The 14,188-nt window shown below is 41.9% G+C and overlaps 1 protein-coding gene across 1 annotated transcript in view; it reads right to left on the bottom strand.

Annotated features, from left to right (window-relative positions):
- rftn2 (raftlin family member 2) overlaps positions 1-14,188 on the bottom strand; it is a 63,149-nt gene that overhangs the window by 26,721 nt on the left and 22,240 nt on the right. The window contains exons 3-5 of the mRNA XM_073046924.1: positions 12,991-13,174; positions 5,896-6,004; positions 734-1,088 (exon numbers count right to left, since the gene is read on the bottom strand). Coding sequence (XP_072903025.1) covers positions 734-1,088; positions 5,896-6,004; positions 12,991-13,174 — 648 coding nt within the window. The remainder of the gene's footprint in view (positions 1-733; positions 1,089-5,895; positions 6,005-12,990; positions 13,175-14,188) is intronic.

Below are 14,188 nucleotides of genomic sequence, written 5' to 3'. Positions count from 1 at the left end.
AATAACTTGCCAGGGATGGTGGTGAAGTCTAAAACATTAGGGGTCTTTAAGAGCCTCTTGGACAGGCACGTGGATGAAAGAAAGATAGAGGAATACGGGGTAGTGTGGGTTTAGTACTTCTTTGTTAAGGAATATATGGGTCGGCACAACATCGAGGGCTGAAGGGCCTGTACTGTGCTGTAGTGTTCTAGTGTCTAGGAATATGAACCAAATGCAGCTGATATGACGAGCTCAGTTAGACAACGTAGTCAGCATGAGCAATTTGGGACAAAGAGCCGTTTGCCATATTCTATGACTCTATGATAGATTTGGATTGTTTATCAGTTTTTCACCAGCCAACTAATTTTACTTTCCAACAGAAACAGCATTTGGTCTAATTATGTTGGTGAGGTTTTGTACAAGGGTGTAAAGTGGCCGACAAAAAGGTGTGGGGATGAGGGTGGCAAGAGTGCAAAAAAAGGGCGACTGGACTTCTTAGGATTAGACATGGTTATGTAGAGAATAACAAAGTATTCGTTCCCTTCATAGGATGCAAAACTGAGACATAATTTTTCATGTTACACCTCATATTGTTGAAGGATATACATATTAACAGATGTTGCATTATAATGAGGGTGAAGTAAATTCAGGTCTTCACAGTACACCTATTTCTGTTAATATACAAACTACATTTTAAACCAAACTATACTTATGAAAGTAGTAACTAGAAACAAAATATAACCATCATTCAAACCTTCATTTGGTTGAAAGGTAGTAGAGCTTTCCTTTCCAATTGCTTTTCCTCTTCCATGTAAGAGATCTTCTGGAGATGGACCATTCTCTAAAACGTTGGTGATTTTATCTGAAGAATCTTCTCCTTCTGAAATTTCCATGGGCTTCATGTTCAAAGTTACTTCATTGCATTTTAGAGAGTCATTGTCAGGATCATGCTTACTGTTATCTGGCAAATGCAGATGAAAGCTGGCATCCTGAGCCAAATCCACATCTGACTCTATTAATAAATTTGTGCCATTGCAAGGTTTAGACTTAGAATGGAGCTCGTTTAAAAACCCAATGAACTTCATTCCTTTCTTAGCTGAGTCATTAACCTAAGACAAAAATAATATGCAGGTTAATGTGATACAAATGTATTTCATTTATAATTTAATTGTTGAAGCAGCAGGTTGTAGTCCTGGTAAAGGACAATGGGAAGACAAAACAATTACTTCCAAATACAGATTCTGTAGACACTGGAAATCCACAGCAACTCACATAAATTTTAGAGGAACTCAATAGGTTAGGCAACATCAATGGAGAGGAATAAACAGTTGACATTTTGGGCCCAGACCCTTCATCAGTCCTGATTAAGAGTCTTGGCCTGAAATGTTGATTGGTTATTCCACTCCCAAATATAGACTTCCAAGAGACAAATAGACAGATCAGGGATTGAGTTCCTTCTTCAGCTCTTAATGGATTCACTGCCTCCTTAAGAATATCTCATCTGATGCATTCTGGAAAAATTAGTGCATCAGTGGATTGCTTAGAAGCCTTCTCGCTTATTGCAGAAGCAATCTCTTGGAGCTCAAAGTTCAAAAGTTCAAAGCAAATTTATTATCAAAGTACATGTACGTCAAGATATACAACCCTGAGATTCATTTTCTTGCAGGCAAATTAAATAAATCCAATAACCGTAATAGAATCATTGAAAGACTGCACCAACAGAGCAGAAAACCAATGTGCAAAAGACAACAAGCTGTGCAAATACAAAAAGAAAAAAAAAGAAAGGAAAGAAAGAAACAAAGAAAATAAACAAGCAAATAAATAAATAAATAATCAAGCAATAAGTATCATGAACATGAAGTGAAGAGTTCTTGAAAGTGAGTCCATAAGTTGTGGAAACATTTCTGTAATGGGGCAAGAGAAGTTGAGTGAAGTTATCCCCTCTGGTTCAAGAACCTGATGGATGAGGGGTAATAACTGTTCCTGAACCTGGTAGTGTGAGTCCTGTACCTTCTTCTTGATGGCAGCAGCGAGAAGAGAGACTGAATGGTGGGGGTTCCTGATAATGGATGCTGTTTTCCTGCAACAATGCTCCATGTAGATGTGCTTAATGGTGGGGAGGGCTTTACCTGTGATATACTGGGCTGTTTCCAGTACTTTTTGTAGGATTTTCCATTCACGAGCATTAGTGTTTCCATACCAGGCTGCAATGCAGCCAGCCAATATATGCTCCACTGCACATCTATAGAAGTTCGTCAAACTTTTAGATGTCATACCGAATCTTCACAAACTCCTAAGGAATTAAAGGTACTGCTGTGTTTTCTTTGAAATTGCACTTATGTGCTGGGCCCAGGACAGGTCCTCTGAACTGATAACACCAAGGAACTTAAAGTTGCTGACCCTCTCAAATTCTGATTCCCCGATGAGGACTGACCCAGGAACCTCTGGTTTCCTCTTGAAGTCAATAATCAGCTCCTTGGTCTTTCTGACATTGATTAAAAGGTTGCTGTTGTGGCAGTGCTCAGCCAGATTTTCAATCTCCCTCCTATGCTGATTTGTCACCACCTTTGATATGGCCTACAGCAGTGATGTTGTCAGCAAATTTAAATATGGCATTGGAGAAGTGGTTTGCCACATGATCATAACTGTAGAGGAATTAGAACAGGGGGCCAAGCACATAGCCTTGTGGTGCATCTGTGTTAATGGAGACTGTGGAGTAGAGGTTGATGCTGAGGTTGACTGGGGACTCCAAGTGAGGAAATCCAAGATCTGATTTCAGAAGGAGGTATTGAGGCCAAGGTTTTGAAGCTTATTGATTAGTTCTGAGAGGATGATAGTATTGAATGCTGAGCTGTAGTCATGCATGCATCTTTGGTGTCCAGATGTTGCAGAGTTCAGTGAATAACCAATGAAATGGCATCTGCTGTGGTCCTGTTGTGCCAGTAAGCAAATTGGAACTGGTGATGCCTTGCTTTCTCTCAGATTCTGTAGCTCTGAGGTGGCTTATGAGGCCAACCTAGGATCTGGAAACTCTGCTAAAGGTGGATACAACGTGCTGGGAATTGCTGGGTGAGTTGCTTGGGAGGTTCCATTTTGAGAAGTCACATGTCAGGAATTGCTGCGAGTAGTTGATGATTGACCTTTTTCCTAAGTTACAAGGAGAAGGCAGGAGAGTAGGGCTGAGGGAAATTAAGTCAGCTGTGATCAATGCCAGAACATATTTGATGGGCTGAATGGCCTAATCCTGCTCCTATGCCTTAGGGTCTTATCAGATATTAATACCATCCATTAAGTACTCTGCTCTATTTTCTTATGAATTTCTTGCCACGACAGGAACAGAGTGCCTGTTTTAAGAAGTTGCTTTCAGCAATGTGACCCATCTATAGGATCTGGATGAATTTTTAGTGCTTCCATTCTGGAAATGCTGGTCTTGGGAAGGGCACTGTTATTATTTACAATCTTCTGCCAATGGATTTGGAGCATTTTCTGGAGACAGCATTAGCACTACCACACTAGTGTTTTAAGGTTCCTGCACTACATGTTGGAAGCATACAGATCAAGAGACACTCCTGCCCAGTAGACCATTAACTTAGTGTAAGGTACGAAGTTTTTATTGAACAGTCCTTTCTTCAGATGGCTAAATCCTATGCTGGAGCACAGAAGGAAGTTGTAAATTGATGTCTGCCTTCATGGCAGGTAGCTCCTGAGATATGAGAAACGGTCTACATTTTCAGAATCTCATCATTAAACTTTATTGACAAGGCCTGATTTTATCTAATGAGGACTGATCAGTAGAGGACCTTTGTCTAATAGTGTCAAATGGAAAGCTTATTCACTTGTAAGTCCAGTGAAGCAGATTGTGATGACTTGCAAGCTTGGCTTCTAAGCTTGTACAATATGCAAGTATCATTTCTGCTTTGTCGTTCATTAGCTGAGGTTGGTATACCATGATTCTAGAATGGAGGTGATTTAGATCCAATTGTTTTGTAAAATAGTTCCACTCCAGTGGGGAACTTATGGATGTGAAATGCATTGTAACTATGAGGAAGTGAGTTGGACAAGGGCATAGCCTTGTCTGACCTCTGTCAACAGTAGAATTAAGTTCAAGCGGCTAGAATCATGATAATTATATCTCAAATGGAAACTATGAATCCAATGGCCACTGCATGGTAAAAGAATATGCATGCAGGCATCTTCCACTTCAAAATGAACCTGGCATCCTAGGACATCAGAACCCACATGGTCAACATCCACTTGAATGTTGTCCTGCTTTCATTGCCTTGGAACTCAAATGCTACTTCACTGATATTCACAGAACAAAACAGAGATTACACCTTCATTTGGTTTTGCAAACAGAAAGAGAAATGCTGTATTCCTAGAGTGGGTTTTAGATAAACTAGAGACTACAGATGATGGAATTTGGAGTAACAAACAACATTCTGGAAGAATTCAGCAGGTCGAGAGGCATCTGTCAGGAAAATGTCAGGTTGAAAGCCTGCGTCATGAGAGTGGAGAGGAGAGATGGCCAGTAGAAACAGTTGAGATAGGAGCCTGAAGTGATTGGTAGACAGAGGAAAGGTGATGGGAAAGGGAACACAAAATGGTAGGATTGGAGGTGGGGAGTGGTGGGAAGGGGAAAAGACAGTGGAAGAGAGGATTCTAACATTAGAAAAATTGGTGCTTGTGCCATTGGATTGTACCCTGGAAGAATATGAAAATATTCTGAAAATATCAGGAAGCAAGCCTCTCACTCTTGGCTGCTGGAGGAAGGTATCTGTGTCTGATGGTCCCACTCTCCCACTCGTTCGCTGTCCTCGAGAAAAGTTTCCTGCATTCAAATGATCTTTTTCCTTCAATGCTGTCGGAAGACGATACCAAAGTTCTGGGTCTACAGTTTGTGGACTGGACTGTAGTTCAAATTGGACTCCACATGTAGGGGGGGGGGGGGGGGTTTGATGTCCTTGTTGTCGTTTGCATGACTTGTTTTTTTGTGTGGGGGGCTGATGTTCTTGTTGTTGTTTGCCGATTTGTTTTTTTTGAGGGGGGGATTGATGTTCTTGTCATTTGCACAATTTGTTTTTTACTGTGTGTGGGGGGGCAGGTTTGATGTTTTTCTTTGACCAGCTTCCATTGTTTTCTGGGTTTCATGGCTGTCTGTGAAAAAGACAAATCTCAGGGTTGTATACTGTGTACATACATTGATAATAAATGTATTTTGAACTTTGAATATTGTTATTTTGCTCCTAAACCATAAAAAACTCTGTGCAAGTCAAATTTATGGTTAAAAATTGTTGTGAGGGGTGGTTAGGATATATAGATCTGTTCATCTAATTTAACATTAGACTTGATGAAAAAACATTTATTTTTCGGTTTTGTTCATACTCAATAAACTTTAGTTGAAGCAATTAAATTGCAAATAATAGTGTATTATTAATGTAATAAATGTTTAATGGAATAAGCAATGTTTCAAAACATGGATTGATTCACTTTTCTAATATTGAGAAGAAACATATAAGGAAATAAACAACTATATTTTAAACACAACGAAGGTATTTTTCTAAAATTGAAGTTCCTAAAAAGGTGTTGTTGATTTTATGTTAAATGATATGCCCTGGTCACAACTGAATAGTTTCATCTGGTGTATATCCAGTAGATATTTTCCAGGTAATACTGCAAACATCAAGGGTGAAACTTTAAAATCAGCCAGTGCAAACCAAAAGAAAAGGACTCCTTATTCAGAAGGAAAACTGATCAATTATGCATATGCAGTTTATATACCCAGGTGCTCCTCCAGAACCTGATTCACTAACACAGTACTCATTTGTTTAACTCTATTCATGACTTCAATGAACTCATTCTTGATTCTGTGAGCAACTCAACAGGCCTCTCTGAAAGGCAACCGTTATGTGAGAGTACCTTGTCCAAAAGCCCTTTCAAAACATCACTGGAAAGCTTTTGATTGCTGACAGGCCATTCTTCAACAACTAACTTGCTGTGCTTTTGTTCTCCTTGTGACTTCTTTACACTGTATTGAAGAAAAATACACAGAAACTACATTAGAGCAATGGCCTTTATATTAAGCATAAGCAATTTTTCCAGGACATACGTACACATGAAACAACTAAACACTATCACTTCTGTTCACTTTTGAATTGATTTTATCAAAAATATTCTGATAATCTGAGTTACATTCACTTTGAGAAAGGTCATTTTGTGACAAGATTAATGGAATCACTCTTTTTTCAAAGTTTTGCATCAGATCAGTTTGTCTTTCCTGACGTAGCTAAACATCAAAGTAGTATTTCTATCTATAATTTCCTCGTGTTTAGTATTTCTTTAGTTTAGCAGATGTCACCAAATGTAAACTAACACATTGCAATGTTTATCCTAACTATTAAAATATGAAGTGGAAATTAAGGGCAGGGCAAAGTTTGAAGTAAATTTATTATCAGAGTAAATATATGTCACCATATACAACCCTGAGATTCATTTTCTTGTGGGCATACTCAATAAATCTATAAAATAATAACCATAACAGAACCAATGAAAGACCACCCAACTAGGGCATTCTGTGATGAGAATCCTTGATGAGGATGGCTTGGACCCAAATGCTGGAGTACCTGAAGTAAGGAGCAAGACATGATATCAAACTGGATCGAGAATTGAGCACAAAACAAACTCTAGACAATATCACTAGTAAGGTTTACAATTGAGCAACACAGTTCAGTTCAGGTGCTCTTTAAATACTCAATTCTTGGTGCCAAAACATGATTGCCAGCAGGACGGTTCTGAATCCTTAATGGGCCATGCTAGTTATCTATACTCTGGAGAATCAAAGCATTAACCTGGAAGCTAGTGCGGTTGGCTGCGGGTCCTAATAGGACCCCTCCTCTATGGCCAACTCCTAACGGCCTGGCTGCTCGGAGAGATGATGATTGTAGTCATGGATGAGAGCCCGATCCAAGATGTCCCTTTCAGGAACCCAGCACCGTTCCTCACGTTCGAATCCTTTGCCGTCCACAAGGAACTGCTGAACACCCTGAACAATTTGTGAATTCAAAATTCTTCTCACAGTGAAGACCTGTTCCCCATCTACAAACCTGCATGGTGGTGGTACCAAAGAGTTGGTGTTCACAGGTTTTATACTGGAAGTGTGGAAAGTAGAATTGATCTTGAGGGTCTTGGGGAGCTGCAAGGTGTAGGTCACCAGGTTTACTTCATTGAGAATCTTAAAGGGTCCAATGAACTTGGGCGCCAATTTCCTGGACTCCACTTGGAGAGGCAAATACTGAGTTGACAGCCAGACCTGTTGCTCAGGCTGCAAAACAGGTTCCTGTCTTCTATTGCAGTTAGCCTTTATTTCAACCTTTTGGGTAGAAACTAACAAAATTTCCCTTTCCCTAGTCCATCTCTCCTTGCAGCATTGGACGAGATCTTTGGCTACAGGAATCCCTACCTTGGCCTCCTGCTCAGGGAAGAGTGGCGAAGAATGCCCAAATTGGCACTTGAAAGGGGACATCATGTGTGCCAAATGCCATAAAGTGTCATGGGCAACCTCTGCCCACATCAAATGGTTGCTCCACTCGTCCAGTCTTTCAGAGGCCGGGCATGTTAGGTACGTTCCATATCCTGGTTCAGCCGCTCTGTCTGGCTGCGGGTGAAACCCAGAGGAAAGACTCACTGTTGACCCAACACGAGGAAATCCGCAGATGCTGGAAATTCAAACAATGCACACAAAATGCTGGTGGAACACAGCAGGCCAGGCAGCATCTATAAGAAGAAGCATTGTCGACATTTTGGGCCGAGACCTGACGAAGGGTCTCGGCCCGAAACGTCAACAGTGCTTCTCCCTATAGATGCTGCCTGGCCTGCTGTGTTCCACCAGCATTTTGTGTGTCACTGTTGACCCAATCAGTTTGCAAAACGTCTTCCAGAAACATGATGTGAATCGTGGACTGCAATCCAACACAATGTCCACCAGAAAACCATAGATCCTGAAGACCTAGTGCAGGACAATTTCAGCCATCTTTGCCACACATGGCAGACTGTCCAAAGAGATAAATTTGCAGGCCTTTGTAAAGCAATCAACAACTACCATGATAATGGTCTTCATCTTGGAAGGAAGAGGGTCCGTGACAGCCCATGGAGATGTGAGCCCGAGATCTGTCCAGAACAGGTAGGGTGTGGAGAAGCCCTTCGGGTCGCATACGTGGCTCCCTGTTGCAGGTGCACAGCTTGCATGCCTGCATGTATTGCCAAACTTCCTTCATCATTCCGGGTGTCCAATATCTCTCTTGATAAATGCAAGGGTCCTGGCAATCCCTGGGTGAGCAGTCATTCTCAATGAATGTCCCCATTGGAGTACCTTGGACTGGACAGAACTTGGGCCGAACAGCCGACTCAGAGGACCGCTCCCTTTCAGCTTGGGCCATGCAAACAAGAGTCGATCCCATCTTGGCTTGGGACAAAATGGTGGTAGGCAGCTCTTCTCATTTCGGTTTGTCAATCTGTCTGGACAAGGCATCTGACTTCTGGTTCTTTGACCCCGTTTGATAGGTCAGGATGAAATTAAAGGAGTTAAAGAACAAAGACCACCTGGTCTGCCTGGAATTCAGCCTCTTGGCCTCCTGAATATAAGCCAGGTTCTTATAGTTTGTCCAAATGATAAAAGGGTTCTTGGTCTCCTCTAACCAATTATGCTGTTTCTCCAAAGTTAACTTAACCGCAAGAAGCTCCCGATTCTCGGTGTCATAAATCACCTCTGCCAGAGATAGTCGCTTGGAAAAGAACCCACATGGGTGCAGTTCATACTCCTACCCCTTGGAGAATCTCAGAGGCAGTGTTCAGGAGTGGAAGAGGGTAACGATTCTTGACTATTATGTGATTCAGTTTTCTATAATCAATGCACAGCCCCAGGCTCCCATCCTTCTTCTGTATGAAGAAGAAGTCAGCACCAACTAGAGAGGTGGAGGGCCAAATGAATCCCAAGGCAAGAGCCTCCTTTATATACTTCTCCACAGTGCCTCTCTCTGGGTCTGGAAGCACACATAATTGACACCGCGGAGGACAAGCACAAAGGAGAAGATTCCTAGCACAGTCGTAGGGTCTGTGAGGTGGAACAACTGAAACCTTTCCTTTACTGAAGACCTCTTCCAAATCCTTGTAGATGGAAGGGATTTCTACAGCTTGGGGGCTGCAATTACCTCCAAACCTTCCTCCAAGAACGACTCCTGAGACTTTGTAGGTAGTGGGGTAATTTGGCGGACTCCAGAGTCTCCTTCATAGGCCTACAGAAGTCTTTACTAAAATCAGAGGCCAAATCACAATCCAATCTTTCTCCATCTCCTCAGACATTGGCAGCCAGGTACGACAAATGGTCCCTGTGCTCCTGGGACTAGGCTCCAAGGATCTCCATTTTGGAGCCTTCCCCTTAGACAGGACCTGGCAACTGGTGCCCTTTAGATTAGCTGCTAGAGTTCTATACTGTCTGGGCACCTCCTTGCTTTGCTCTTGGACTAGAAATTTAGTTCCTGCACACCCCTGACTAGACAGGGTTGGGACTTGCATAGGCCTATTGGTTGCAGCTGGTTTGTCTTCCCTTGAAGGTAGGACTGGGTATTCCTGAAGGCTCCAGGTTACCCTGAACAGAAGGCTGTCCCTCATCACCTGCTCATCTCAGGAGAGTCTGGGGGTCGGAACACTAAGCCGAAAACATACCCTCTTGCAGCGACTGGACCATTCAATGATCCTCCCTTTCTACCAGTTCACAGAAGGGTTATGCTGGGACAGCAAAGGGTGTCCAAGGATCAGGTGTATGTGAGAAGACTCAATGATATAGAAACTAATGTCCTCCACATGATCCTCTATCCTCATCTGTTAGACCAATGTCCGCTGTTGGATCTACCAGGAATGAAGTGGACAGCCATCTGAGACAGTTGAGGGCAAAGGGCTGCTCAACTCTTGCAGTGGTGTTTTAAACCAACAGGCATTCCCCAAGGCCAGGAAATTTCTCTCTGCTCCAGAGACCAAAAAAGCATTTACCTCTTGATGGTTCGTACCCCAGGAGATCTCCACCCTCACTGTGGCACCAGAATCTTTGAGGTTGGAGGTAGTGACTGTTACTGGTACAGTCCTCCCAACACAGGATGGTCTGAACAGTTCTCCTGACAGCTGTGGTTTCGGACATTCAGCCCACTGTAATGGCAGCAACCTTAACTCCTAAGCCTGAACCTCTCATCAGTAGAGATTATTATGCAGCCAACTTGCATGGGCTTCACAGGATTCTGAGCAGAAGATAGGCAGGTCATGGTTCAAGATTAAGAGATGGAATTATGATAAATTGCGGCTGGGCTTGGGCCAGCCCTCCTTGACCTCTTGATATTGTCCCACTTATGTCCTGCCAGACAATTAACAAGGTGATTGGGTTGGTCATATAGAACCTTTAAGTCTTTGGCTGGTTCTCACAAGGCGAGGGCATCCTTCAGTTCATCTCCATGCAGATATAGTCCGCAGTGGTATAGAGTTGCCAAGGCCTCCCCGTTTCAGCCACTCTCGTGGGCCAAGGTCTGAAATTCAATCACATAGTCAGCTGCTGACCGTCTGCCCTGTCAAATCTTCATCAGGCGGTCCAAGGCTTGGCTGGCTCCAGCGAGGTGATGAAGCACCTTCCTGATGGTGGCCACGAATTCCTTCTGAATCCAAGCAAATCACAGACCTGCATTCCGAATGTGCAGTGACCCAGGCCAGGGCTCTTCCAATCAGAAGAGGGATAATGAGGCCATCTTTCTACAGTCTGAAGGGAACCGAGGTGGCTGGAGTTCAAACACTAATGAGCAAAGGATGAGGAAGCTGCAGCAAGAACCTGGGTCACCGTTGAATCTCTCCTGGGTTAGAAGAAGGACAGGCTCTGCAGAGTGACCGACAGCCTCACCCAAGCCACTTTGGCTTCCTTCCTGCAATAGTTGGCGCACTGCGACCAGGAGGTCGTGTATCTCCAGGCTTTGTCTCGAAATTTGTTCGCTATGGTTGACCACAGCTGACAAAAGGCTCTGATACCCCACTGGGTCCATGTTGGCCCAGTTGTACTGTGATGAGAGTCCTTAATGAGGATGACTTGGACCTAAATACTGGATTATCCAAAGCAAGGATTGAGATACACTATCAAATAGGATCGAGAACTAAGCACAAAACAAACGCTAGGCAAAATCACTGATAGGGCTTACAACTGAGCACCAAACCTCAGTTCAGGTGCTCTTTAAATACTCAATTCTTGCCAGCCAAAACATGGGACACTCCTGAATCTTTAAAGGAGCCTCGCCAGCTATCCTTACTCTGGAGGGTTAGAGCATTTAAACACCCGAAGCTGGTGCAGTTGGATGCGTGTCGTAACACATTTACTAGCATACAGAAGACACCAAACTGTGCAAATAGAAAAAGAAATAATAATAAATAAATAAACAATAAATATCAAGAACATGAGATGACAGGTCTTTGAAAGTGAGTCTATTGGTTATGGAAACATTTCTGTGATGGGGCAAGTGAATTAGAGTGGTTATCCACTTTGATTCAATAACCTGTTGGTTGAGGGGGAGTAACTTTTACTGAACCTGGTGTTGTGAGTGCTGAGATTCCTGTACCTTCTTCTTGATGGCAGCAGAGAGAAGAGAGCATGGCCTAGGTGTTGGGGGATCCCTGAGGATGGATACCACTTTCCTTCAACAGTGTTTCATATAGATGTGCTCTAGGGTTAGAGGGCTTTACCCAAAATGGAGAGGTTACATACACCACTTTTCGCAGGATTTTTCCGTTCAAGGCTATCATTGCCCCCTTATCAGACTGTGAAGTAGCCAGTTAATATACTCTCGCACCACACATACACAGAAGCCCATCAAAGTTTCAGATGTCACACCGAACCTCCACAAACTCACAAGGAAGGAAAGGTGCTGCTGCAATTGCACTCATGCATTGGGCCCAGGACAGACCCTCTGAAATGTTAACACTGAGGATTTTCAAGTTGCTAACCCTTTCCACCTCTGAGCTTCTGATGAGGACTGGCTCCTGGACCTCTGGTTTCCCTCTCCTGAAGTCAATAATCATCTCCTTGGTCTTGCTGACATTGAGTATGAGGTTGTTGTTATGGCATCACTCAGCCAGATTTTTAATCTCTCTCCAATATGCTAACTTGTCACCACCTTTGATTCGACCTGTAACAGTGGTGTCGTCAGCAAACTTCAATATGGCGTTGGAGTTGCGCTTAGCCACACAGTCATAAATGTAAAGCGAGTAGAGCAGGGAGCCAAGCACACAGCCTTATGGTGCACCTGTGCCAATGGAGATTATGGAGGAGATGTTGTTGCCAATTCAAACTGACTGGTGTCTGCAAATGAGGAAGTCCAGGATCTAATTGCACAATGAGGTACTGGAGCCAAGGTCTTGGAGCGTATTGGTTAGGTTTGAGCGGATGAATTGAATGCTGAATGCTGATAAAGAGCAGCAGTAGTTGATAAAGAGCATCCTGATATTTGCATCTTTGCTGTCTTGATGTTCCAGGGTTGAGTGAAGAGCCAATGAAAGGACATCTGCTGTGGACCTGTTGCTCTAATTGCAACAATAAAACTAAGAACCAAACATACAAATTAGGAGCAGGAGTAGGTCTCTCATCTGCTTAGGTGTGCTCCATCATTTCTTTAGATTATGGGTTGATCTTTGGTTGAATTGAAATGCAAACAGCTTCAAATAAATGATAATTATTATCACATTCAAAGGCAATTTGCCCAGTGGTGCAGATTTTCATTGATTCTATCATGATTATTATTCTATTATGGATTTGAGTTTGTCCGTAAGAAAATGAATTTCAGGATTGTATATGGTGACATATATGAACTTTGAATTGTGCTTTGCAGCACATTAGAATCTTCAAACATCAACTTAATTAATTGATCTTTTTGAATGAGAACTTTTGAATTCCTGAACTGATGTTTAAATACAAAAAAGTCCATTTATCTAACTTACCCTGATTTTATTTTAGCTAATATAACTCTATAGATGTAACTTAGTGGAGAGCGTTTCCTTCGTCCCACAGAAACAATTGTAGGGTGAACGGTGGCAACAACATATCCCTTCCTATAGTATCCTTCCAGCTTAGAATTAAGATCCAAGAGAGAGGAGATCCGGATAACATCTGGATTTGATGAACCTATTATGGTATGAATAAAAGACAAAATAAACAGAGCTCTCGTTAAAGATGCCCTAATTACTAAAATATGAAATATAAAGATTTTAAAATTGCAAATTGTAGAAGCATCCCCTCAAATTGTAACATTAAGTAAATACAAAGTCATTGTAATGGATCACATTGAATATAAACCACTGCAATAAAATCAAGAAAAATTTTATATATTGTTGGATGCAATGTTCAAGTGTTTTCATATTGTGATATTAAGCCATGGATACTGTCAGGACTTGATACCTTCTCTAAAATGTCTTAGTTATTTAGCACTTAAGAGCATCTAGTTTAGTGATTCATTGATGGACATCCTAGTTGAACAGATGAGGATACGTAAGTAGGTTGTCCATTATACCACCTAACAAACATTATAGCATGCTTGGATCATTATGCCAGCTGATAGGGATTTTTCTTCTTTCTCTGTGATTTTTTTCCCCACAGAGAGAACTGCTTCAATTATAATACATTATCTAAGCAGGGTCATTTTTTATGGTATTTTGAGTATTAACAAAACTCACATCAGTGTTTCAAACTATATCAAATATCTTCTTATGAGGAAATAATCTACAGGCCTCAACAATCTTTAGTTCGGCTGCATTCTTTGGAGAGAGAAACAAAGTTAACATTTCTGCCTTTTCAGCATAGGTGGATAAAAGTAGAATTAAATTAAGTTTAAATGGCAAAGAAAGGGGGCAGAGGGGAAGAGAGCAAAAATGGATGTCTGTGGTGGCTTCAATGGAATGTATTTTGGTTGTGGAATTACTGGTATTTTGGTTGTGCAATTACTCATAAAGAATGAATTTCCAGGAACTTTCCCTTAATGTTTCAGAGTTTAATGTCAGTGTTGAAAATCTACTATTTGCATATGTGCGTGCGTGTGTGTAGATCCCTCAAAAATCCAACAGAACTTTGTCCCTGTAGATAAAATTTAAACAAAGAGTTAATCTTTGTCAAACTGTGGTTGAAAATATATTAGCAATTTGA

This window comes from Hemitrygon akajei, chromosome 5 (assembly GCF_048418815.1).
Source record: "Hemitrygon akajei chromosome 5, sHemAka1.3, whole genome shotgun sequence".
Classification (NCBI taxonomy): domain Eukaryota; kingdom Metazoa; phylum Chordata; class Chondrichthyes; order Myliobatiformes; family Dasyatidae; genus Hemitrygon; species Hemitrygon akajei.
Note: the sequence above shows the minus strand (reverse complement) of the source record. Positions and strands in the feature narration are given on the sequence as shown.